Source organism: Acanthisitta chloris, unplaced genomic scaffold, assembly GCF_000695815.1.
Source record: "Acanthisitta chloris isolate BGI_N310 unplaced genomic scaffold, ASM69581v1 scaffold9377, whole genome shotgun sequence".
NCBI classification, from domain to species: domain Eukaryota; kingdom Metazoa; phylum Chordata; class Aves; order Passeriformes; family Acanthisittidae; genus Acanthisitta; species Acanthisitta chloris.
In genome coordinates, this window is record NW_008684286.1 from 3135 (window position 1) to 28812 (window position 25678).

Here is a 25678-nt window from a genome sequence, read left to right on the forward strand (position 1 = left end):
ACATTGATAAAACCAGTCTTTGAGGACTTGGTCTCTTCATTGAGCATCCTAGAGGAGCCACAAATCCCAGCAACTGTTCCTCCAGGTCTCACCACTGTTAATATTGTGGTTGATGTGGCTCACCTGTGTTTGAAATAATGATCAGATTTTGAAGGCAGGTCACCAGTTTGGGCATTCAATGGAGATAGGGTGTTTATGTTGGCAGTCACTGTATTGTAGTGATTTTTACTAGCTCCTTAAGGTTTTCTTGCCATGTATGTTCCTTCACTGTTGAGGCACATAACTAATGGCTTCCAAACTGGTGGTGGTTGTAAGAGATGGCAGTTAAGAGGCTAGAAATTAAATGTGGCTTTGAGATCATGCAGAAGTGACACCTGGGTCAATCATTTTAGTGTTGACTTTGGAAGGTGTTGTGGTATGCTGTGGTACAGTGGTGTCAGAAGACTCTTTCTCTGGATTAGCAGCAGTTGCATCTGCTGGAAGTATCCTTGGATTTGGAAGCCTTTTCCTGCCAGAAATAACTTCTGCAAAGAAACTATGTGCATGTGGGAGACTGACCTTGTGCATAATGTTATCCATATCTTGTCCAGAGCAGCTGTGGCTGCCCCATCCTGGGAAGTGTTCCAGGCCAGGTTGAATGGGACTTGGAGCAACTTGGTCTAGTGGAAGGTGTCCCTGCCCATAGTGAGGGGTGGAACAAGATGATCTTTGAGGTCCCTTCTGACCCAAACCATAGATAATCCTTACCTGTCCATGCTGACATACAGGCAGTGTTTAGTTGCTGTGAAGAGACCTGTCAGTGTGGTGAATAGGAGTTTCCACGAGGTGTTGACTGGATCATGGGCTGGTTCATTGGGTCAGTCACGTTCTCTGCTGTGCCTGTGTACCTGTGATGAGTTTTAGACCACAGTGAGCTGCAGGTTGAGGCAGCCTGACTGCTGCTTGGTCATCTCTGGCAGTCAGTAAATCCCTCATTTCTAGTTTACTGTCAGCCAGCCCATAGACATTTGATTGGATTTGTTCAAAATGTGGTTGAGATTCTTATTTATTTAAAGGCCTTTCTTTTTAAGAGTTGCTGTAATCCTGCTGATTCTGTTTCCTTGCAGAACTACCCATGAGTTCTTGTTTGGTGCCCTTGCTGAACTTGTAGATAATGCCAGGTACGTACCTGAGACTGCCTAATCCCAAGGTACCTTTGGTTAAGATCAAATTCACCTATCTGTTAGTTGACCTTGAACAATTTTCACTTCTAGTAGACATTATGAAAAACAGAAATTAGAAGGTATTGCTGTAGTTCAGTATGAATATTTCACTTGTTCCTCTTATACTGCTACATATGCCCCCTGAAAAAATCTATTGCTGGCCAGATACTTTTGAATGAATCCTAGAATGACTCAGATTGGAAAGGAAATTGATGGAAGACACAAGATGGATTTAAGGAAAAAATTCAGTCTGCCTTTTTGTGTAAAGAAATTGGTGAAATAAAGATAACACGAACAACAGATTAGAAATTGGTTTGAGAAGTGCAGTAGTGCTGTGTGTGCTGTGCTTCCAAATATGGACGAGGATGCTGTGTGTGAAGGGCCTCACTTCTGTGGCCTTGCAGTGATAGTTTCCTTTAACAACCTTGAATGTATTGGGATGGAGCTTTACGTGGAGTTACCAAACCTTCCGTAGGCAGCTTGACAGAAAAACTGTAGGTGTTTTGTGCAGGAGGGAGCTCAGATCCCCTGCTCCCAGTATGCTTTTGTTAAAAAGCCAGTGATAGTCCCTGCCTCCTGTTCTGCTTGTGTGCCAGCAGTGGCTTGTGCTGGAGTTTAGCTTTAAGTAGACAAAAAGTAGGACAATATGTGTTTTAACCTGTCTGTTGGTGCTGACTGTGAGGCCTCTGTGCACTTTGATCTGTGCAGACAGTTATTTGGGAAATGATTGCGTGTGCTTGGATTTTAGCTTCATTTGTGCTTGATATTTGAATAACAATTGGGTATTTATTGCTTTGTAGAGATGCAGATGCCACGAGAATAGACATTTATACTGGTAAGTCACTCCTGCTGACTCCTTGCATGCCAGCAGTTAAGTCAGTAGTTAACTTGGATGTAGGCTGTAAATGTGTGTTGTCCCTGATACAATAAGAGTGAGGGTGTTTACGCCCAATCCTGGGGACAGTTTTGGGCCCGTCATGACAAGAAGGACATTGAGGGGCTCGAGAGTGTCCAGGGAAGAGAATGGAGCTGGGGAAGGGTATGGAGCACAAAGAGCAGCTGAGGGAGCTGTGGGGGCTCAGCCTGGAGAAAAAAGGAGGCTCAGGGGAACCTTCTGCTCTCTCTAACTCCATGCCAGGAGGTGCCGCCAGGTGGGATCAGGCTCTGCTCCCAGGGAACAAGGGACAGGATGAGAGCAAACATCTCAAGTTGCACCAAGGCAGGTTTAGGTTGGATATTAGGGAAAATTTCTTCACTGATGGGGTGGTCAGGCACTGGCACAGGCTGTCCAGGGCATGGTGGAGTTACCATCTACCCATATTTAATACCTAATCATGTCTACATATGTTAGATACTAGGCAAAGATTCTTCCCCCAGAGGCTGTTTTGGGCACTGGAACAGTTCCCCAGGGCAGTGGTCACAGCCCCAAGGCTGACAGAGCTCAAGGAGTGTTTGGACAATGCTCTCAGGTACATGATGAGATAGTTGGGATGTCCTATGCAGGGCCAGGAATTGGACCGATGATCCTTGTGATTCCCTTCCAGCTCTGAATAGTCTGTGACTCTGTGATATTTAAAAGATGCGTAGATGGGGTACTTAGGGACATAGTTTAGTGGACTTGGCAGTGTTAGGTTTATGGTGGGACTCAATGATCTTAGGGGTCTTTTCCAACCCAAATAATTCTATTATTCTACCATTTCTCCTGTGCTCCAGTGCCTGTTGTTTTTCAAAAGGGAGCACCTTTACAAATACCTGGGGGAGGCACTTAGGTCAGCCTTCACCTGAGGTTGGGCAAAGTGAGTTGCTGTTTGTACTGGATGCTTAAAAATCCTGCTGATACAATACCCTCCTGTAGCACATCCTCACGTGCAGTACAAAGTGCAGGAGAAGGTCTTAGTCATTCAGTAACAAAGACCTGATGCTCTTTTTTTTTTACAGCTTAGCCATATTGGGGATGTAAAAGCCCTGTTTGTTACGTTACTTCTGCTGTTAACAACACCCATCCCATTCTATGGAGATTTTGCTCGTGGGAGCAGTGAATAGCTGCAGTGACTAACTCTTCTCTTGCAGAGCCACGGAAGGACCTACGAGGTGGATTCATGCTCTGTTTTTTGGATGATGGAACAGGAATGGATTCAAGTAAGTGATAGGAGTTAAACTTACAGTTTCAAGTTGTGGTTTCAGGTTACAGCTTAAGCTGTTGAATGGGGCATGTTCTGTGCCTGTATTTGTGTTCTTGCCTTTGCACTGATTCCTTTGCACTATACTTTGTATTGAACTAGTCACCTCTTCACTTGCAGAAAGCTTCAGTTGCAGAAAGCTTCTGGTCAAAAGAAAGTTTTGTTGCATTATAGTGTTGGGTTGACCTGGCCTGTAGTTTCCAGCACACTGAAGTTGGCCTTGAAGCTGGAGGGAGAATAGTGTAGCCAGAAGGGGAACAAGCACAAGCTTTGATGGGGATAAGTCTTTTCCCTGTCAGAGGCTGCCAGGTGGTCAGTTTATCTCATGGCAGAAATTGCAGGCTCAGCTTTGAAAGCACATTGGCATGGTTTCATCATTGGCATTGTGACTGAGGTCAATACTGGGCAATATAAAGTCTTAGAAAAATGAGAAGAATGTAACAAATGTACTTCTGCCTCGTTGTAAGGACTGATATAAATCCATGTTGTATCTAGCAGGAAAAAAGCTTTCCTGCTTTGCTTTTGCATCAGTGAGCAGAGCTGTCAACCCACACCATCACCTTTCAGTCTTGAGGACTGGTAAATCCTCCTGTGAGGAGCTCTCTGTGGGGCAGAAGAGTTGGGTGAAATTGGGAGGGTTTGGAGAAGGCGAAGTGTAAATAAACATCGACAAACATTTTTGTTTTGATCCCTCAGTACTTTAAGTTCCTCTTGTGATCTTGTTGTGGTTTGACTCCAGCTGTTAGCTCAGCCCTACACAGCCACTTGCTCCTCCTCCAGCAGGATGTGGTGAGGAGAATCGGAAGGAGGAAACTCATGAGGAAACTCACGGGTTGAGATAAAGACAGTTAAATAGGGAAAGCAAAAGCCACACACAAGCTAAAAAACCCAAGGAATTCATTCCCCACTTCCTATGGGCAGGAGGTGTTCAGCCATCCCCAGGAGGGCAGGGACCATCACGTGTAACAGTGGCTTGGGAAAGTGAATGGCATCACACTGAATGTGCTTCCCCAGCTCTGTCTGCTGTGCATGATGCCAGCTTGGATGGGGCTTGGAGCAACCTGGTCTAGTGAAAAGTGTTCCTGCCCATAGCAGGGCTGGTGGAATGAGATGGTGTTTAAAGTCTCTTCTAATCCATATTAATACGGTCTGGAATATCCCTTAGGTCAGTTGGGGTCAGCCATCCCATCCTTGTCCCCTTCCAACTCCTTGTGCACCCCCAGCCTGTTTGCTGGTGGGGCAACGTGAAGAGCAGAAAAGGCCTTGATGCTGTGTAAACTCTGCTCAGCACTGACAAAAACACAGCACAAATTCAAAACATAGCCCCATGTAAGCTAGTATGGAGAGACTGAACTCTATCCCAGCCCAAACCAGTGCAGATATGAAGCATTTCATTCCATTTATTAGTGTTCATAAAAATACATTGACATCTTTGATACACAGATTTGTGACCTCCATGCAGGAATTTGTTTTGAACTCAAGGTACCTTCTGTGTATTCTCTAGAAAACAATTAAGGATGCAGGACTCAGTTCTGCTGAGAGCACTTTTCTGCCACCAGTGGAACCAAAGGAAGCAATAAAACCCCATCCATAAATCAAACTCAGAGACTGAACTGTGGCCTTTTCACAAGTCTTTGGATCAGGGAGAGGAAATGCAATCTTTACTGCCTGTCTTGAAAACTATATGTTTGTCTCTGGGTGAAGAGTGGAAGGTGGCAGATGTCTGGTTTAACACCACAGTGTCTCAGGCAGCTTTTACAGCTTTGATGCTCCCATATTGCTGGTTTTGGGACAAAGTGGGATTAAAGTCTTGGCTATGTATTAAGTTGCTTCCTTTGAGTGATCTTTCAGCTAAATGTTGAAGGGTTTTATCCTGACTGGTAGCCTGAGATACTCAGTAAAGGAGATTGGCAGATGCTGTGGGTTGTAGTGGTATTTCACAGCACTATTCCTTTGATCCCATCACCCAGATCCCACGTGGTGATGTTGAACACTGTGGGGCACAGCATCAATCCTGGGGGACTCCACTTGTGACAGGCTGGCAGCTGGAGTGGAAACCATTGATGATCACCTCTGAGCACAACCCTGAGCCAGTTCCCTACTCATCTTCATATCACCCATCTGGTCTGTGTCTTCCCAGTCTGCCCAGGAGCAGGCAGTTGGAAACTCTGTCCAGCACTTTGCTGAAGTGCAGGCAAACAACACTCACTGCTCTCTCCATGTGGATAGAAAGTGCTGCCATATAGAAGGTGACCAGATCAGTCAGGTGTGACTTGCCTTTGGCAAATCTCTGCTGACTTATCCCAGTCACCTGCCTTGCCTGTAATACTATTTAAGAGAACTTTTTCCATTGCTTTTTGAAGGGATTGAAGTAAATAGAGCTCTTTTAAACTCTGTTTTTGAAGTTTGGAAGCTCAAACCAGCTTTTGTTTTACTGGAAGCAGTTAATTAAGTACTAGTATCTTGGTTACTTTATTAGATCTTGTATTTTTAAAATCCCATTTATCCAAGGCTCACAACACTGAGGAGTTCTATTTAAATCTAAGTAGCATTCCAGCATTTATTATGGAGTGTGTGCACATGCTTCTATGTGTGGGCAGTGATACATGGGGACCACTTTTGGGAGAGTGGTCTACACATTTCTCAGGAGAAAATGATTCTTTAACCTAATTTAAGGTTAAATCTTTAACACTGGCATTTCCTCTCATGTTAACAGATTTTTGCAATAAATTGCAGGAACATAAAGTGATTTGTCAGTCTATGGCTGTGTTCAGCCATTGCCCCAGAGTCTTGTGTTTGTTACAGTGACAAAGGACATCAGAGCTTCTCCCTCATTCCTCTGTCCCAAGGAAAATTCAACTTTGCTTTAGGCTGATTTTCCTCAGGTAGTAAATTAGATGCTTTGGCTGTGGGATAACTTGTCAGGATGCTGTCAAGTCCATCACAGTGTGAATATAGCAGATGAGTTTGTGGAGAAGGCAGGAAGGATAATTTTCTCTGCTCAGATTGGGACCTTCCTTACTGTCTTCTCAGCCAAAGAACTTTGAGATATGAGAGGACTCTCCTCAAGGGTCAGAGCCAGGTCTGACTTCAGGAACAGTTCCATCCACAGGTGTCTAATGTTTCATATGTCCTTGATTGCTTTTTTTGGGCTCTGAAGATCAGTCTGCTGTCTTGAGTGAATTTCTTCAGTTTTTTTTTTCTCTCCTCTGTTTGGCATAGATCACACACCTCCCCCTGGCTTTTCTTGCCAGGGAGATTGGCTTTTTTAAATCCAGTAACTCTGAGACACAACATAACAAAAACAGTGTGACTAAAATAGCCTTAAGTGAAACTCCTCTAGAGTCTTAATTCAAAAGAGCTGGGAAAAAAATCATTTGTACCTTTATTCTTGGGAGAATATAAAGATTAAATCTCTCTTAAAGACAGTCAGCTTGGAGCAGAGAGATGCTCCCTCACAGTCCCCTCTGCTCAGCTTCACATTCATCCCTCTGCCCTGAAAGAAGAGTATTAATAGGATGGTTTGGGACATGCAGCATTGAGTGATAAACCATCTGGTCACCTTTTCTGAGAGAGGAAATGCTTTGGATAATTACTCTTTACCCTTTAGGCTTAAAGTTTTCTTAAAAATAGTTGTTGCTAAAATGTTTGTACAGCAAAAGGGTTCCAATAGCCAAAGTTGAGATATCCCCTTTCCTGACCAGGCTTTAAAGGTCACACAGTAATAGTTATAATAATTAGAGCAATAATAATACCATCATCATTGACATCCTTTCCCAGATCTCAAGTACAAGGTACTCCAACATTTTCTTTGGCTAGAAAATGCTCCAGTAGGCCAAAGGGAAGGCAGAGGTACCTTCACCCAGTCCAAAGTTGGTTTTGGAATAGCTATGGTGCTCTGTTAGAAACAGCTGGAGTTAAGGCAGTGTGGGGTTTGCACAGTTGTTCTCCTGTATTTGTGGCTTTAAATTTGAATGTCATTTCAGCCACAAATGGTATTCTGATACCCCCTCAGTCACTCCATGTCAGACCTATGGTGTTAGCACTGAATATCTTGCTGTAAAACTGTCTGTCAGTGCTGGTGGGCCTGGGTGAGTCTCCTGTGTACTGAAATCCAGCCTGTCCTGGTGGGGTGAGCGATGTCCCCTGCTCCCTCACAGCTTGTGTGTACATTTGAGGGTTGTATTGTTGTTAGCCTTCCTGTTTAGGTACTTGGTGTTCTTTGTTTCTGGAGCTGGACCTCACTTCTCCCAGTAAACTCTGGTGAAATGATTGCTGTCTCTTGGGGAAAGGGAAAGGAATTGCTCTGTCCTACAGATGATGTTAAAAGGCTTTACCCATGGACAATAGAAAGGCTGGAACTGAAAATGAAAGACTCAGCTGTAAAGCCCATCCTCTGTCCTCTTAGTCTTCTACTAAAGAAATCTGCTTGTGCTGCCTTTCCCCCAGCTGTCCTGCTGCCAGGGCTCCAGCAATCTGCTGCCAAAGTTAGCTTGTGTCTTACCAGAGCTTTAATTAACCAGAGTGTTCAGTTCAACACCGTGAAGAAATAGTAATGTTTATCCTGGATTCCTGACCTTTTTCATAGTCCTGACTTATGCTCCAGTGCCAGTGTGTGGTGTCAGCAGGACACAGGGTGCAGCAGAGCCACATGTGCCAGGGGTTTGGTCTATGAGTGTTGATAGCTGTGGTGGACACAACAGAATATTTTTGTGGATTTTTTTTTTGGCAAAAAGAAGTGTCTTTGTGCAGTTTAGATGGGGCACTGGGCTAGGCTGAAAACTCTTTTTATCAGCATTGTGGCACTTGTACAAAGGTTCTGGTAGTGTCAGTGCCCTCAAGCAGTGTGTACCTCATAGGGCTCTGTGGTACAGCTTCAAGATGGAACTTCAACTTCTGAGCATGCTTATAGTGCTGTTTCCAGTGCTAAAGGAGCTTATCTAAAGGATGTGTGTGTGTGTGTGTATGTTTATACATTAAAATAAGCTTTTTTGTGTTCCCTATCTTTTGTTGCAGATGAAGCTGCCAGTGTTATCCAGTTTGGTAAATCAGCCAAGAAATCAGCAGAGTCCACTCAAATTGGGCAGTATGGAAACGGCTTGAAATCGTAGGTATAACAAAAGCCAGCCTGCTTAGGTTGGGGAGATCACAGTCCAGCTGGTCAATGTTCTTTTTGCTTGGAGGTTTCTATCTTTTTTTTGTCCAGAAAAAAAAAAAGCGGATGAACTCCAAACATCCCCTGGTTTGGGAGGCAGGAGCTCTGAAAACGTCTGCTGTGGCTCTCTAGTGGCTGAGAGGGCTGTGCACAGCTGATGGCAGTGTTTTGGCTCTGTGTTTGCATGAGTCAGAGCACACAGGTCAGAGCTGGGGGAAAATAATGGAAGAGCTGGAAACAAAACCATAATCTGCCTTGTGGCATCCAGGTAGTAAAATTAGAGCAAAACAGTGCTGTAGCTTCTCAGTGGGAAAGTTGTCTGCTGCAAGGCAGATGGACTTAAACCTTTTGGTTTTGTTCTTAAACCAAACAAATGCAGGGAGGGGGGAATGGTAGAAGGAATGAGAGGAGGAGTGGGATTAAGTGCAGAGGAACAGAGGTGGGAAGGAAATCTTACTGCCTGGAGGGGATTTGCTAGGAAAGAGGAAGGTGTTTGCTGTGTCTTTGGAAAAGTTAGAGGCCTTTATGGCTCACTCTGACTGTTCTGATTTGTGGCTTCATTATATACACCCTACTGGGAAATGGGTGGAACTCTATAATCTGGGGGGGGAAAACCATGGACTTAGGGGATCTTGAGACACTATTGATCCAGCTGCAGTGCAGTACAGATCCTAGATCCTGCCTGTGCACTTCCAGGACAGATATCTGTCCTTTCTTAACCTTGAGCAAGAGTTGTACTGTATTACAGCTGAGAAATGCTGCCTGAAGCCCCAGCATGTGAAAGATGGGCTGTACTGTCACTGTGCTGTTGCTGTGGTGTCCTTCAGCCAGTCTGCGGAGAGCTGAGCTGACTGGACACTGATCCTTCTTCCCATGCAGTGTTAATTGTTCTCCATCGAGGTTGTTTTTGGATGACTTGGGTAACAGGATAACAGAGAAGATGTAAAGACACTATTTGGGATAGGAGAGTGGGGAGGAAGATGGGACTGTCCCTTTTTGTGACAACAAGCTGCTAAGCTGCCTTAGCTGTAATGTCTGAGGCTTTAGTCAGACGTTAGGAAATGAATTGTGTATCTCCAACCTGCTGCTGTTCATTCCAGGTACAGTGAAATGAGGGGTGTCATCGCTTTCCCACTGACATTTTTGCTGAGATTTGAAGGTTGTTGTTACATCTCACCTTAGTCATCTTGTTTAGATTTTGGTTTTATTGAAGCTTTCTACATGGTGTGAGCCTGGAACATTGCTCTGTCCTTCTGCAGCTTCTAATTGTGACTGGTGTTAAAAGTTTTGAACCATTGTGAGATGCCTTCTGAAAGAACTGAGATGCAGAGAGAAATGGTAGTTGCTGTTTCAGCCCTTCTGCCTAACCTGGTTTTGGCATCTCATAACTGAATAGAGTGGGAAGAAAGCTCAGTAACATGGTCTGTGTCCTGGCCAGTGTGGTGCACCAGGTGTGACATGCAGCCTGATCTCTGTCTGCAGGGGCTCCATGAGGATTGGGAAGGATTTTATCCTGTTCACGAAGAAAGACAACACCATGACTTGCCTCCTCTTGTCACGGACATTCCATGAGGAAGAAGGCATTGATGAGGTTTGCATGTGCTTGTTGTAATGAACTAATGCAGTGATAGCTGCCTTGTCTGAGCTTGCCCAGCTCTTACAGAAGGCTCTGTGTCAGGGCTAGTTGCCACTCTGGTGAGATCAGTGTATGGTGATACACTTGTAGGACTTCTGCAAAGTCACCTAAGTTTTTTTTCCTTTTTGTTTTAATTCTTTTTGGAAAGTCTCTCTAAACTACAGCAAGTCTGAAGGGCTTGTTTCAGGCACTTAAAGGTGCTTATGCTGAGTTCAGGACATGCCCAGACTTCTTGCATTTTCCTTTTCCCACAGAATTTGAGTTTGAGATGTATTTAAATGTGTTGCTCTGATTTGTTTTTCTGTAGGGAAGTAAAGGTGTGGTTGAAGTTTTTACCCACATGTCATAAACTCCAGGCACATCTCTTCTTTTGGTTATTTTCATTTAGTATTTTAGTAAAAAGTCAGTGTGGTTCTACCTATGGAAAACTTGTCTATCTTAATAGATAACTCAAGCATTGCTGCTCCAGGCAAGGCCAGTAATGAAAGGTTTAAAATTTGCACTGGGATGGTGTCTCAGGAAGCATCTTCTGTGGTGAGAGAGGGAGGGAGGGAGTGAAGGGAGCTGTGCAGAGAAGCTGGGGAGGGGCAGTGTGTGCTGGCTGTCATCCCATGGCTGAAGCAGGTTGGGATCAGTGAGATAGTTCCCACAGCAGCTCTGGAGCCAGAAATTTTTGCTTGACCTCAGTTCAAGGATGGGATTTGTGTCCTTGATGTGCAGCTGCAGTTTATAATTCTATCTGTGTTTTTGCTCTAAATGACAGAAACCACCAATAACCTTGGTAGAATCCTATAAAAATATTAAAGAGTGAGGTCAGGATAAAAATTAGTGAAGGATGTCTGAGTTCAAGAGAGAAGTTAAGCCAGAGGTTTAGATTTTTTAAGAAGGAAAGTTTGAGTGGATTTTTAGTATTATGAAAGTTGTTGCAAGGGGAGGGGGAAAAAAGCCATTGAGTGTGTGAGTAGCTGGCAACATATGGTTGACTCAGGAGTGGTTCATTCTCAGACTGGTGTGGTAGGAAGGCAACTCAGAATATGGCAAAGAAGGTCCTCGAGTATGGCAGATGTGCAAACCACTGCAAAGCTGGGAAGGACCCTTGTGGTGACTTAGGGGGCTGTTGGGAGGGGTAAGTCATGGTCTGAGACCTGCAGGAGGGGCTGACTGGAGGGAGAGAGCCATAGTCACTCTGGGTACCATGGGATTTGCAGGTCATCGTTCCCCTGCCCACCTGGAGCGCACGGAGCTGTGAGCCTGTGACAGACAACATAGAGAAGTTTGCTATTGAGACAGATCTCATTTACAAGTATTCTCCTTTCAAATCACAACGGGAAGTGATGGAGCAGTTCAGTAAGATAAGTGGTGAGAAAGGTACGTGTGAATGGTGCAGGTCATGGGTGAGGTATTTGGGGTTTGGCTGAGATGCACCTGATCAACTTGTTACTTGCTCAGGCACCCTGGTGATCATCTTTAACCTCAAACTAATGGATAATGGACAACCAGAGCTGGATGTTTCTTCAGACCCTCAAGACATTCAGATGGCAGAAACATCCCCAGAGGGAACGTAAGTGTGACCGGTGTTACAGGCCTTGATCAGATTTGGTGTAGGTTTTGGCTATATACTCTCTGCATGGGTTTTTTTTAAATTTTTTCTCTCTGTAGTGGACTAGAGAAGTTAGAAGATCTGTAGTTTGTTCTTTAGCAGTTTGGGGTTCATGCATGTGTCAGTCCACAGGCACTGTGGTTGTGTTTGGGGTGAATGCCTGTGTTGGCTGCTGGTTGTGTGGGGACCTCAGAGCAACCTGCCAGGAGCTGAAGGGGTCCCAGGGAAGCTGCAGAGGGACTCTTGGTTAGGAACTGCAGGGATAGGACAAGGAGCAATGGGGAGAAATTGCAAGAGGGAGATTGAGATGAGATCTCAGGCAGAAGTTTTCCCTGTGAGGGTAGTGAGACACTGGCACAGGTTGCCCAGGGAGGCTGTGGCTGCCCCAGCCCTGGCAGTGTTCAAGGCCAGGTTGGCTGAAGCCTTGAGCAACCTGTTCTGGTGGGAGGTGTCCCTGCCCAGGGAACTCTAAGGTCCCTTAACATACTATGAAACTATGTTCTGAAGCAGATGTCTCTCTTGCAGCAAGCCGGAGCGCCGCTCCTTCCGTGCCTATGCTGCTGTCCTTTATATTGATCCCAGGATGAGGATCTTCATCAATGGACACAAAGTACAAACCAAACGACTCTCATGCTGCCTCTACAAGCCAAGGTAAGTGTTGGGCCCAAAATTTGCAGACCTGTGGAACCTTTTGGAGTCACAGAAAAGGTTTAATGTTTTGCTTTCCAGGTGTATCCTGCATAATTCCAGGTTAAAGCCACAGAAACAGCCCATAAGAGAATGGCATGTGGTGGTGACATCATGGAAAAAGAGGTGCATAGTGGAAAATCTAATGCCTTTGAAAATTGCATGAGTCATTGGTGCAATTTGGCTCCCTTTCAGAGCAAACAAAGAAATGAAGATCCTGGTTGTTCAAAGTGCTATATCCACACAAAACTGTTGGGTAACTGGTTTTGAGCAGGACAAGGAAATACATATGGTGGATGTTAGGATTATTAGGATTATTACTGAAAGGAAACTAGACTGAGCACTTTCGTGCTTTTTCAAAAGTTGCTTTTATAAAAAAGCAGCTTTTTAAAAGTTGCTTTTATATGTAGCTCATCTAGGTTTGAATAGAACTGTGGGTTCTGAGAGCCAGCACAGCTCTCAGGGTCAGGCTGTGGAAACTCAGTCTTTTACCTGAGCAGAGCTCAATATGCCCTGAGTGGCTCTTTCCCAAGGGAAAACTCCATTCTGAGAGTAGTTACTCTGCTTTTACAGCCATAGGTATGGGGGTTTGACTTTTTTTCTCCCTGAACCTGCTGAAAAAGGGTTGCTTATGCCTTGGCTTTCCCTTTAGAGCAGTTCTCCTCTGGGGTCAGCTGATGCAGCAGTGATGCTCAGCTCTTTAGCATGGCTGTGCTTTTGGCCCAGTAGCCTAGGCCAGGTAGGTGTTGGCCCTTCCTGGTCCAGCAAAGGGATGGGGAACACGTGGTGGAGGTGCTGCTGCCTTACAGCCCAAGTAGCTGGTGTGCTCATGTGGGACATCCTGAAGGACTCTTTACCTTGAGGCAGGGCTCTCTCCTGCAGTGGGGCTGTCAATTTGCCTTCATCTCTGAAGGAAAAGCCTTTACAGTGGCTTGTCTGCAGGTTCTGGTGTTGGTGTTAGCAAACGAAGAATGGAAATCCACTGTGGATCCACACTGAGTGTGTTTTTGCAGCCACTGTGCTGTTTTTCAGGAATAACGGTGTGTCTTCTGAGCAGGGCACTTGTTTTCTGTTTGTCATCCATGTTTCTGTGGGAGAGGCTTCTCCTCACCTTTCTGGAGCTGGTAACATCCTGGTGGCAGGGACAGGCTGGTTTTGTGCCAGTCCTTCTCCAGCATTTGCAGGTGTGTTACCACAGTCCCAGCTTCCCTGGGAATGGCCTATGTCTCCTGAAGGATTGCTTCCATCCCTTCCCTTCCTCAGTATCTGTTGGGGCTTGTTTAGCTGTGTGGGCTGTGCAGGGAGAAGCAGCCAGGCCATGTGCAAGAGTGTTCCTTGACGAGGACACTCCGAGGCAGTTGGAATGAGCCTCTTGAAGCTGGGGATGGCTCATGATGCCCATCTGGGACACACCACAGTTGCTCACAGTGCTCTCTGCTGCAATGGGGTGCTGTCCCCGTGGTCCCCTCAGGTGCTGCCCTGCCACTTGAGCTGGGTGTGGGGGGATAATTCAGCTTCACCCTTTCAGCTTCTCTCTTTTTTTTTCCCGTTTTGCCTGAGGAAAGTCAGGTGGATGTGGATGAGGTAATGTGATTATGCCAACATGCTGAAAGCAGCTTGGCTTCCAGACTGTGCTCTCGCTCAGCCCCAGGTAGTTTTCATCGACCTTATGTAGGTTAGAGATGGTGCCACCAAAATCCTGACTCTGCAGCTCCTGACACAGTGATTTCACCCAACTGGGTGATTTCTGGAAGTGGTAGTCTCTAGTGGTAGACTGTGAGGTCCCCACACAACCACACATTTCCCAGTGAGGAAATCCGTATGAATAACAGAAAATGAGTTTAGCAAAATGTATTTCAGGGTACTGTGCTTGTGGTGTGAATTTTCTAGAGTTGGCCACAAGGGATTCCTGTTGGTGAGACTATTTCTGACCTCAGTACCAACATCCATGTGTGCTTACCCATGTAAACAAACCTAAACGGAACTTTTCATCTCCACAAGTGTCTCTACAATCAATCCCAACAGTTTATCTGCCACTTTGGGGGAACCTTGATTCTCTTTGAGATCTAAATGTGGTTCAAATTGAGCCTTACATCCCTATGTTCTTCTGCCTCTCTGTAAAAACAGCATTTCTAGTGTCTTTTCCATTAGCTCAGTGCTGGAAAGGTGGGGTTTTTTTCCATAAACAGTAATTTGGAATGGGATTTTCCTCCAGATACATTGAAAACCTTGCGTCTTAAGGTGATCTGAGTTTTTACAGGCTCTGCTCATCCTTCTTGCTGTCATCTCCTCTCATTACATGCCTCTGCTCAGAGGTGACACACACTCATGAGCAGTGAGTCAGATGTGGAGCACACAGAAATGTCCTGAAACTTGAAGCTCTAGTCAGATTGTTGCTCTGCTTTGAGCTAACCCTGTGTGAGATGCACCTGTGGATAGCTGTTCTCAGGAAAAAGGAAAGGATATTCAGTTGCAATGGGAGGGGTTTGAGAAGCTTTCCATATATATTCACTCTTCTTATTTCTACTTATTTCTCTAAATCTTGAGATTTCCTCCAAGAATATTTTTCCCCCATTGGCTAATGCAGAAGAAGAGAGGCTATTGTGGTTGTAGCTACTACTAAAACAGCTCTGACTTAAAAAGATTTTGCCTAGTTTCATGCAAAAACATCCAGTTCCTGATACATAAACCTCCTCCATTTGTCAAATCTATTGGGAGCAGTAGAGTAGCATGTGGAGACCTTGTTCTGATACAGTGATGAAATCGTGGCTTGGCCTAACTGCTGAGTTTGCTAATTGATAAATTTTGATCATCATAGGATGTACAAATATACTTCAAACCGTTTCAAGACCCGTGCAGAGCAGGAGGTGAAGAAAGCAGAGCACATGGCAAGGATAGGTGAGTGCTCAGGGTGTTTGTGCTTTGCTGAGTGTGACCTGGGATTGCTCAGAAACTGAGTTATTACAGCGACTACAGGTGATCTGGACTTATTTCCATGCAACGGAACATTTCCATAGTGTTCTCTGAGACCAGTTCCTCTGGGGAACAGACATATAGGATAACCCTTAGACTCCCAGCTGTCTGCCCTCACTCCAGCCACAGCCTGGCTGAGCCCTGTCACCCTACAGCTCTGCTCTCACCTTTAGCATATCATGAGCTTTTAGTTCTGTTCTCCTTCTGCCCCTTCCCTGTTGAAGCAGCTCAAAAAGTAGACTTCTATTCTGTCACTTGATGTAAAAAGGTTGCTCTGGGTGTACAAAAGACAAACGAGTCTGTTGGTTTGTTTTTAACCCCTCCAGACTTACCTTTTGTTCATCTAATCTTCCTTTCCTGTTAAGTCCTGTAGTCCTCAGGGAAAGCCCAGTTTGCCATTATCGGGATAGTCAGCATATAGAAATCATATAAGCATGTAAATACAGCATACAAGTGCATTAAATCTGCAGAAATTTAACACACAAAGCAGTGTCCCTCCTTCACCCCTGATGGGGAAATGTTGCAGTGTGAAGGAAGAATCTTGGAAGTGCTAAGTGACCTATACATGACCTGTATCTTCTGACAGGTTTCATAAATCACCTCCATAAATCAATCAGAGGTATGTGTCCTCTGTCCCTGTGTCAGATCTGCTTTAGGCACGTCTGTGTGTGGCTGCAGGTCAGATCCACGAGGGACAGTGCCATGTTCAGCCTGTGCAGCCTCATGGAGGGCAGCACGACTGTGACCCTGCCCCTGGCAAAGCAGCAGAGTGAAATGGTGTGAATGACTCTACTCCCTGTTCCTGCATTAGGAAGTACAACCTGGCAAGAGAGACTTGAAAAGATGAGGTTTAGGCAAATTTTATTGTGTGCCTCAATCTTCATAGATGAGTTTAGTTTTAGATTGAGCCCTATAGCCAAGGCAGGTGTTCAGCACACACTCACATTTCCTTTCAAGGAGATGCAAAGATCAGGATTTAGACAGACCTCTTCCCTGCAGCAGTCCATGAGGCTTTCATGATGTTTAAAAGTGGAGTTTTAGTGTGTGACACTGGAGGACACTGCCATCAGTGTCCCAGTGCTGGCAACAGGTCCCATTGGCATGGAAACATCACTCATTTCCATCACCAAAGCAGCCCAGTGCCTCTGGCAGTGACAGTGTCACTAAACCAGCCTGGTGCCTCTGGGGGAAAGGGTGCTGGGCAAAGGGCTTTGGACATGGTGGTGGAAAGTCCCAGCTGACCTCGGACTCACATGGAGCCTCCAGGACTAGAACGTGCTTGTAGCATTACGCTCAGCCTCGGTGTCACACATCTCATTGCTTTGCTTGTAGGAAAATGGATTTAATCTGTAACAACCAAGCTCTCTTGTTCTGCTGTTGGTAGAAAAGATCAATTTCTCGTTGTCTCCAGCACCCATTTCCTCCTGCAGATTCCCTCCATTCTCTGGAGGGATCCTCACCCTGGAATGATTTGCAGTTTGCTCTTTCAAACCCAGGGGTGCATCGTGAGAAATGGTGGGTCTCAGCTGAGCCAGCAGCAGTTCCAGCGTGCCAGGGCTGCCTGCCAGGGATGTGTTGGAATCCATCAGACTGAAGGATTGCTGAGTCGTTGGAAGTAGCTTATGAGCTTGTTGAATCAAAACTTATGATTACCAAAAATAGCAGGAGGTGGAAACAAGGACAGGTGGCCTGGAGGAATACAGGGAAATTGCGCGGGAAGCTAGGGACAAGCTTAGGGAAGCCAAGGCCCTGATAGAATTGAATCTGGCAAGGGATATTAAGGATAACAGGAAGGGCTTCTATAGATATATTGCAAACAAAAGAAGGAAATGGGAGACCTGGAGAGCCGAGGTTCTCAATGACTTCTGTGCCTCAGTCTTCAATGGGAAGTGCTCTAGCCACACTGCCCACGTTGGGAAGGGAAAATGCAGGGTGGAAACAAGGACAGGTGGCCTGGAGGAATACAGGGAAATTGCGCGGGAAGCTAGGGACAAGCTTAGGGAAGCCAAGGCCCTGATAGAATTGAATCTGGCAAGGGATATTAAGGATAACAGGAAGGGCTTCTATAGATATATTGCAAACAAAAGAAGGAAATGGGAGACCTGGAGAGCCGAGGTTCTCAATGACTTCTGTGCCTCAGTCTTCAATGGCAAGTGCTCTAGCCACACTGCCCACGTTGGGAAGGGCAAATGCAGGGACTGGGAGAATGGAGACCCTGGGCCACTGAAGGAGAGGGTCAGGTTCGTGACCATCTATGGAACCTGAATGTGCACAAGTCCATGGGACCTGATGAGATTCATCCACAGGTCCTGATGGAGCTGCAGGTGAAGTTGCTCAGAATGTGCACAAATCCTCGGGACCTGATGAGATTCATCTGTGGGCCCTGATGGAGCTGCAGGTGAAGTTGCTAAGCCCCTATCCATAATTTTTGAAAAGTCCTGGGAGTCAGGTGAAATTCCTGTGGAATGGAAAAAGGGAAATATAACCTCTGTTCTTAAAAAGGGAAAAGCAAAAGACCCAGGGAACCAGACCAGTCAGTCTCACCTCTGTGCCAGGCAAGATCGTGGAGCAGATCCTCTTGGAAACTATGCTGAAACATGGGATATGAACACGTGGAAAACAGATGTGGTTGGTAACCTTGCCATGGGTGCACTGTGCCTGTTGTCCCCTGGGAGGGTGTGGATGCAGGTTCCAGCTGCTGTGTGTCCTGCATAGGACATGCATCTTTGCCCACTGGGGCCTCAGCCCTGTAACTAAATCGTTCCCTGTCGGCCATCTCAGTTGTCACTGCCTTAGTGGAGCAGGTTTGACCTATGCCCTTCTGGGTCACTGTTGTGTTCTTTCCACTAGCCACGGATAATTTTAGCCCGACAGCTCCTTCCCTACAAGCTCTGATTGAAGTGGATCAAGTGCTTCAAGCAGCCTCCAGACTCCTGTGGGTCCAGTTTAGCCAGGCTGTGTCTCACAGTCACACAGTCCTGCTGGGACCTGCTTGGTGAGCAGCTGTGAACCCCAGAGCATGCTGCTGTGGGAATGAGTGAAACAAAACTCCAATGGGACACTGCATGGAAAGGAAAAGGGGATTTTTATTGTAGTGGTCAAAGTGAGCTGACTGGTTACAGCCTCTGGGTTCCTTCTGGCTGGCAACTGAGTGCTGCTTTTCTGAGAGATGTTGGCAATCTCGAGGAGCCATTTGCTATCCTGTCATCTCCCTGCTTACCTCATCTTCCATAAATCTTAGGCAAGGTCACTCCTCCACTGTGTGTTTCCTTGTTTTGAGTGTCTCACAGCTACAGATTGGCTCCCTGTGAGGAGAGCAGGGAGGGAGATGGCTTTGGGTGTGCTGTAACCATGCTGCTGCCCCCTTCCTATGGCCCACTGTTCACCTTGGTGTGAGCCACACCATCCCTCAGCATGCATATTGTATTTCCATATCATAGAATCACAGACTGGTTTGGGTTAGAAGGACCTTAAAGCTCATCCAGTCCCACCCCCTGCCATGGGCAGGGACACCTTCCACTAGCCCATGTTGCTTCAAGCCCCATTCAACCTTGGACACTCCCAGGGATATGGCAGCCACAGCTTCTGTGGGCAACCTGTGCCAGTGCCTCACCACCCTCACAGGGAGGAATTTCTTCCTAGTCTGATTTAAATCTACCTTCTTTCATCTTAAAGCCATTCCCCCTTGTCCTGTCACTCCAGGCCCTTGTCCCAAGCCCCTCTCCAGCTTTCTTGGAACCCCTTCAGGCACTGGAAGGGGCTCTGAGGTCTTCTCAGAGCCTTCTCTTGTCCTGTTTTAGTGAGAGTCTTTCTGTGAATCACAGTGCCAGGCAGAGCAGGCTGAGCCACTGGCATCCTTACTCTTCCCAGTTCCTTGTGACTTTCTCATGGATCTTTCCTTTAAACACCCTCTTGCAGAGTTTAGCCCTGCTAACACACCAGTGCTGACTGTGACCTCTGAGCAGGTTGAAGACACCATGTCAGTGGGGCCCTCTTATGTAAAGTTTGATTTTTGTACCTCTTTGTGTTCCCTTTGTGCCTCTGTACACGCCAGTGCAGCAAAGGCTCTCTGGACTCTCCTGGGGTGAATGCCTGACGATGTCTGTGTGTGCTGCGTGGCTGACATCACCCTTGTCCCTGTGTTTCAGCGGAGGAGAAGGCTCGTGAGGCCGAGAGCAAAGCCCGTGCGCTCGAGCTGCGCCTCGGAGGGGATCTCACGCGGGAGTCCAGGGTGAGCCTTCTGCTTTTGGGCACGAGAGATGGTTCAGAGCAGTCACTGGCAGTGGAGCAGCCCCCCCCATGGCAGCCCCCGTGTGTAGGTTTGGTAGCTCCAGTCAGCAGTTTCCTGCCAGCGGCAGCTCCGTAGTCTCCTCACCATTGGATGTGCTTCACCATCTGCATGTGGTGTCCAGCCCAAGTGGGAAGCATGCTGGCATTCCCCTGCCCACAGCCCCAGTGTATCCTGGCTGGGATAGAGGCTGGTGATATACACCAGCCCTCTGATGCTGTTTGCTGTCAGCCTCTGCAGGAGAGACTGGGGGAATGGGAGGTGTTGAAACAGGAGTAGAACTGGGGGCTCTTTTGCTGTTCTCCCCTGCCTGTGCAGCTAGCTCTGAGGCATTTGGACAGGGGCATTTGGAGAGGGGCTCTTTGCTTGCTCCCAGTGGGACTGTGACTTTGAGGGGAGCAAGGCTGAGCATTGGTGCTGTGGGGTGGGAGGAGGGCTGCAGGGACATCAGGGGGGTCAGTGATCGCACCAGCTTAAAATCACTGGGCATACTGGCATCTGATGGAAACAGTAGTATCCAAGTGTCTGTGTTTCCCTGTAACTAAACCTTTAGTTACACTTAGACATTTTCTTCCAAGCCACTGTGTAGCTGCTTAAACAACTCACCATAAGTGCTGCCCTACACATGGAGTCGCACTGGTTGTCACCCTCCACCAGTTATGAATCCTTTACATTTCAGTAATTTCTCAGATCTTCTTGGGGGCAGGGAGAGATCATAGATTGAGTGAATTTCTTGAATTTCCCAGCAGCAGTTTGACTGTGCAATGCCTGTTTGCAGGTGACACTGCGTCAGGTCCAGAACTTGGCCATCGCCATGCGAAGCGAGGCCGATGTCAAGAAAAGGATGAAGGATGCAAAGCAGAGGTGAGTGCAGGGGCTTCTAGACTCTGGCTGTTCGTTCCAGGTGCTCAGATGTCTTTCCTGCTTTGTGTGTGTGTGGTGGAGGAGCAGTTCAGTCCAGAGCTTAAATACCCATGGGCCTTCCACATGCCTGAGCTGTTAATCCAAGTGGTCAGGTCACTGTTCTGGTTGCCTCTGCTGTTTCCCTTTTACCAGCTGAAAGATATCTGTGGGTCAGGATGTTTTCTGTGTAGATGTTTAGCTGCTTTTCACATCAGCTTTTCACTCTTTTGCCTTCTCACCTGCAGGTAAGATTCAGGCTGGTGAATGAATGTTTGCAAGTTACAGTGAAACAGCTTTAGGAGTTGTTTTCTAAACATGTGCTGAGTGTGCTGTGAAATCCCAAAACATTCTTCTAGCTTAGTTCTGGTTGCAATTAACTTTGGCTTTTGATGTACTCACAGGGATATTTTACTCTTTATATACATTGCTTTTGCATTTCTCAAATGAAGTGGTAACCAGAAACAAATGCTCTTAAATGCTGAGCCTGAGGAGGTTGGAGATTTGGATAGAGCACGTCTCCATTCCCACCTGGCTGTTTGCATGATAGTTTACATGGCTGCCTGGGTCAGAACTATCCCAGACCTGTTGCCAGAGATAGATCTGATGCATCCTAAGATGCTATAAAGATATTAATAAATTCAGATTTAATTTAAAAGTGGTTAGAGCTGGGATCTGAAGGATGCATGAACTCGTGGGAGAAGCTGTTCTCTTCAGCTTCCACATACTTTTCCATGTACAGTTTGTCTTTTAATTCTTGGGTTTGGTGTCATGAGTGTGCAAAGGAAAATTCTGTGAACAGTTTTCTGCCCTTCCTGCCCATGGGCAAAATAGTTTTCCTGTTAAAAAGCTGAACAGCAAACAAAGCTCTGGGCAGGCACATGTCTTTCCCCGTGTCCCTGCATTCATCACTGCTGAGCAGGGACAGGCTTTTCCACCACCTTGTACTTCACCCAGAAAACAGAGGAAATTCCTGAAAGTGTGTATAGTGGGAAACCTTGTGTACAGACCAATTCCTGTAGCCTCTCACAAAACTTCTGAATTACAGAGGATGACCTAGGACAGTTTTCTGCTCTTTCTCTGGTGCTGGGTACATCACTGAAAGAAGTGCTTTCTGGTTCCCAAAGCCTGTGTAAGGTCAGGTTATAAATCCAGCTGATAGGACAGGTACTAAATTCCTAGTAATGAAATCCCTGGCTTGTGACCCACCATTTAATTTTCCATGGTTTGGGTGATAACTTGACTTCCCATCTTCTCTGATAAAAATGAGATGTCCTTCCTATTTTGCAGTTCCTTGAATTTTGCTGTTCCTTGAAATGTAAGGCTCTACCTCTGTACCAGAACCTGGTGTCTGTACTGCAGAGCTTTTGTATTTTGTTCATGTTCAGTTTGATGCCCATTCAATGCTTCATGCTTTTTAGAAACAGCAGATTACAAGATCAGTCCTCAAGGCTGATGGATTTCCGTACCCTCTCTCTAACACCAGCAAACAACCTGATTTATTTTCAGCATCTGAGGCTCTGTTTCATTGCCTTCCAGGGCACTGAAGGAACCCAAAGAGCTGAATTTTATCTTTGGGGTGAACATTGAGCAGCGAGAGCTGGACGGGATGTTCATTTACAACTGCAGTCGGCTGATCAAGATGTATGAGAAGGTGGGCCCACAGCTGGAGGGCGGCATGTGAGTCCTGCAGGTTTTTCTGCAACTTTTTTGCTTAAGCCTACACCTAACTTAGGCTGTGTAATAACCTTGCCCTGCATTAAGCATTCTTCACGAGCGTGAGATTGGTTCGTGTTTTCAGCCTTTGGTTTGCATTCTGACAAATAGACTTATTTAATGCTGCCCAGTATTTCCCTGGTTTTTCAATAGAGAGTTCTCTACACAGATTTTCATAGTATCATAGTATGTTAAGGGGTTGGGATAGAGCTGAGAGATCATCCAGCCCCAACCCCCTGCCCTGGGCAGGGACACCTCCCACCAGAACAGGTTGCTCAAGGCTTCAGCCAACCTGGCTGTGAACACTGCCAGGCTTGGGGCAGCCACAGCCTCCCTGGGCAACCTGTGCCAGTGTCTCACCATCCTGACAAGGAAACCTATTCCTGATATCTAATGTAAATTTCCCTCTTGCAATTTCTCCCCATTCCTCCTTGTTCCATCCCTGCAGTTCCTACCCAACAGTCCCTATGCAGCTTCCCTGGAGCCCCTTCAGCTCCTGGCAGGTTGCTCTGAGGTTCCACACAACCTTCTCTTCTCCAGGCTGAACAGCCCCAACTCTCTCAGCCTGTCCTCATAGGGAAGGTGCTCCAGTGCTCTGAGCAGCCTTGTGACCTCCTCTGGCCTTGCTCCAACACTTTCGTGTCCCTCTGCTGTTTGGGCCAGCAGGGCTGTGTGCAGGACTCCAGGTGGGGTCTGACAAGAGCAGAGTAAAGGGGGAGAATCCCCTTTGACCTGCTGCCCACACTCCTTTGGATGCAGCCCAGGTCACACTTGGTTTCTGAGCTGTGAGTACACACTGCAGCTCATGTTGATGTTGGTCATCCCTGCAGCAGTATGAAGTGCTCGTTCTCAATGCTGGCACTTGGGGCTGATGAGTGCTGGTAGCAATAGTGCTTCATTCTAGGGACAGGGAAAATAGGTAGACAGCAAATACAAATATTTGAGCCCGCCTTACTTTTTGCTCAGGATGCAAACCTGGTGGTTTAGTGTTTGTGACTGTGTCCCCCTCTTCCAGGGCATGTGGAGGAGTGGTAGGCGTGGTGGATGTGCCCTATTTGGTTCTGGAGCCGACCCATAATAAACAAGACTTCGCTGATGCCAAGGAGTATCGACAGTTGCTGAAGGCCATGGGAGATCATTTGGCTCAGTACTGGAAGGATGTTGCTATAGGTAATGAAGCTTCACCATTACCAGGAGCTGGAAGGGGAGACTTGGGTGGCTGGAGGACAGCTGAGAGTGCAGGTAGTGGTTTTCGTGGTAATGGCTCCATACTAAGCAGGATCTGGTTTGTTTTCCAGCCCAGAGAGGTATTGTCAAGTTCTGGGATGAATTTGGTTACTTATCAGCAAACTGGAACCAGCCTCCATCTAGTGAACTGCGCTACAAGCGCCGCAGAGCCATGGAGATCCCCACCACGATTCAGTGCGGTGCGTCCGACACGTCTGCTCTTCCCTGGGGGAGTGGGGGCACTCCTGGCTACAGCTGGGGAGCAGCTAAATGGGTAGATTTGGGGTGGGCTTCACTATCAGTATCCCCTGTCTCCACTGCAAGTTGCCTTTGCTGCACTCGAAGGCATGTCCTGGTATAAGGCTCCATTCCTGCGGTTCACTAACTGGTGTTCTTCAGGCACCCTGACAAAGCAGGGCAGGTGTGGCCAATAGCAGTGTTGAAAGTGGGATCACGTGTCATATGAACTGGAACTAGCCAAAGCCACCCATCCCAGCACTAGAATAAGATCCAGAACTTCCCTGTAGGCAATGGGAAGTAACCAGGTAATCCACACTGGCCTGGGTGTGAGCACAGAGGGAACTTTTTACAGTTATCTTGGAATTTAATACAGATTTTCCTCTGTGCATATCTAAACAGCTCTGGCTAAGCCTTTACTGGGTTAAGGGGAATCTCAATACAATCACTTTGTCTCCTTGTAGAGGGATACCAAACTCCCTTATTTTCTCCCAGGGACTTGTGGATGAGGATGTACAAAGGAATGGGAGGCCATTCTTGTGGAATTACTTTGTTGGGCTCTCCTGCCTTGACAATTTTCTCAGTCCTTTCAAAGTTCCTCCCAAAGAGGAGAGGTTTTCCTCTCATTCTTCTGGTCCTCCCTATTTGACATCCTTCCAGAACGTGATCTGAGGACATTTGTATTTTCATGGCAAAACTTGATTTTGTTCAGCTGTTGGTTTCCTGGTAGGCCAGCAGTGCTCTGGAAGCCAAATCTGTGCTCCTGGTTCATTGAAAATTAGATTATTATAACTTTTTAGTAGATAAGTCTCTGACTTGTGTTGGTATCAGTAGGAGACAGCCTGACTGGTGAGCTGAGCAGTGATGTCAGGACTGGCTGCTCAGTTTGGTTTGTATGTGTCGTCGTTGGCAGCAGGAGTACAAGGTCCTCTGGTATTGGTTGATGCCAGGTGTCATCACATTCTTGTGAGGGATGTCTTTAAGGGTTTCCTCCAAGCATTTTGTGAGCAAGAAGCAAGAATTGACTCAGTATATCCTGTCACTGTCTCACTTTGGTTTTGGCCACCAGTCTTACAGTCATTGGAATCACTTTGATGTGGTCCTTGGGCCTTAAAGGGGCTGTGGAAAAAGTGATGCTGTGGCTCAGGCTGCATGTTTCTGACTTGCAAAGTGTCTGTCTGACAGATGTGTGTCTGAAGTGGAGGACTCTCCCATTCCAGCTGAGCTCAGTGGAGAAGAACTACCCTGATAGCTGGGTGTGTGCCATGAACCCTGACCCTGAACAAAACAGGTAGGAATCAGTTAATATACAGACTTTTCTGTAGCATGTCTCATCTGCGTGTTTAGAGCTTTTTTTCTGGTCAGCTCTTCTTTGAGATCAGCTGTAGGGATGGGCAGTAATTCTGTACTTTTAAGCTGTGCTCGCAGTTTGTGAAACAGCAATGATGATGTGAGTGTGGGGAGGTGACACCTTGGTGGGTATTTGTGTGAAGGGCAAATTGCAGAGGACACCCTCAGCAAGTGAGCTGACACCAAACTGGAGAGGAGGAGCAGCTGACAGACCAGGGGATCCCAGGTCCATCCCACAGAGGGACCTGCACAGGCTGGAGAAGTAGGCTAGCAAGAACCTCCTGAGGTTCAGCCAGGGCAACACAAAGTCCTGCCCCTGGGGAGGAACAACCCTGGCACTGGTGTATGCTGTCCAGCCCAGTGCTGAGCAGGCTCAGGGACTCTCATTAATACATCTAAATACCTGAAGGAAACCTGCAAAGAGGACAGAGCCTGCCTCTTCCCAGTGGTGCCCAGTGGAGGGACCAGAGGCCATGGGCACAAACCTGAACATAGGAGGGTCCTTCTATACATCAGGAAACACTTTT

General features: G+C 46.7%; 1 protein-coding gene across 1 annotated transcript in view; it reads left to right on the forward strand.

Annotated features, from left to right (window-relative positions):
- Positions 1-1113: 1113 nt before the first annotated feature.
- MORC2 (MORC family CW-type zinc finger 2) overlaps positions 1114-25678 on the forward strand; it is a 30781-nt gene continuing 6216 nt past the window's right edge. Inside the window, exons 1-15 of the mRNA XM_009079280.1 lie at positions 1114-1160; positions 2003-2037; positions 3273-3341; positions 8399-8489; positions 10020-10128; positions 11382-11541; positions 11623-11734; positions 12299-12424; positions 15279-15358; positions 19582-19664; positions 20500-20585; positions 22161-22301; positions 23353-23507; positions 23636-23764; positions 24987-25092. Of these exons, the coding sequence (XP_009077528.1) occupies positions 3302-3341; positions 8399-8489; positions 10020-10128; positions 11382-11541; positions 11623-11734; positions 12299-12424; positions 15279-15358; positions 19582-19664; positions 20500-20585; positions 22161-22301; positions 23353-23507; positions 23636-23764; positions 24987-25092 (1418 nt within the window). The 5' untranslated portion in view covers positions 1114-1160; positions 2003-2037; positions 3273-3301. The remainder of the gene's footprint in view (positions 1161-2002; positions 2038-3272; positions 3342-8398; positions 8490-10019; positions 10129-11381; positions 11542-11622; positions 11735-12298; positions 12425-15278; positions 15359-19581; positions 19665-20499; positions 20586-22160; positions 22302-23352; positions 23508-23635; positions 23765-24986; positions 25093-25678) is intronic.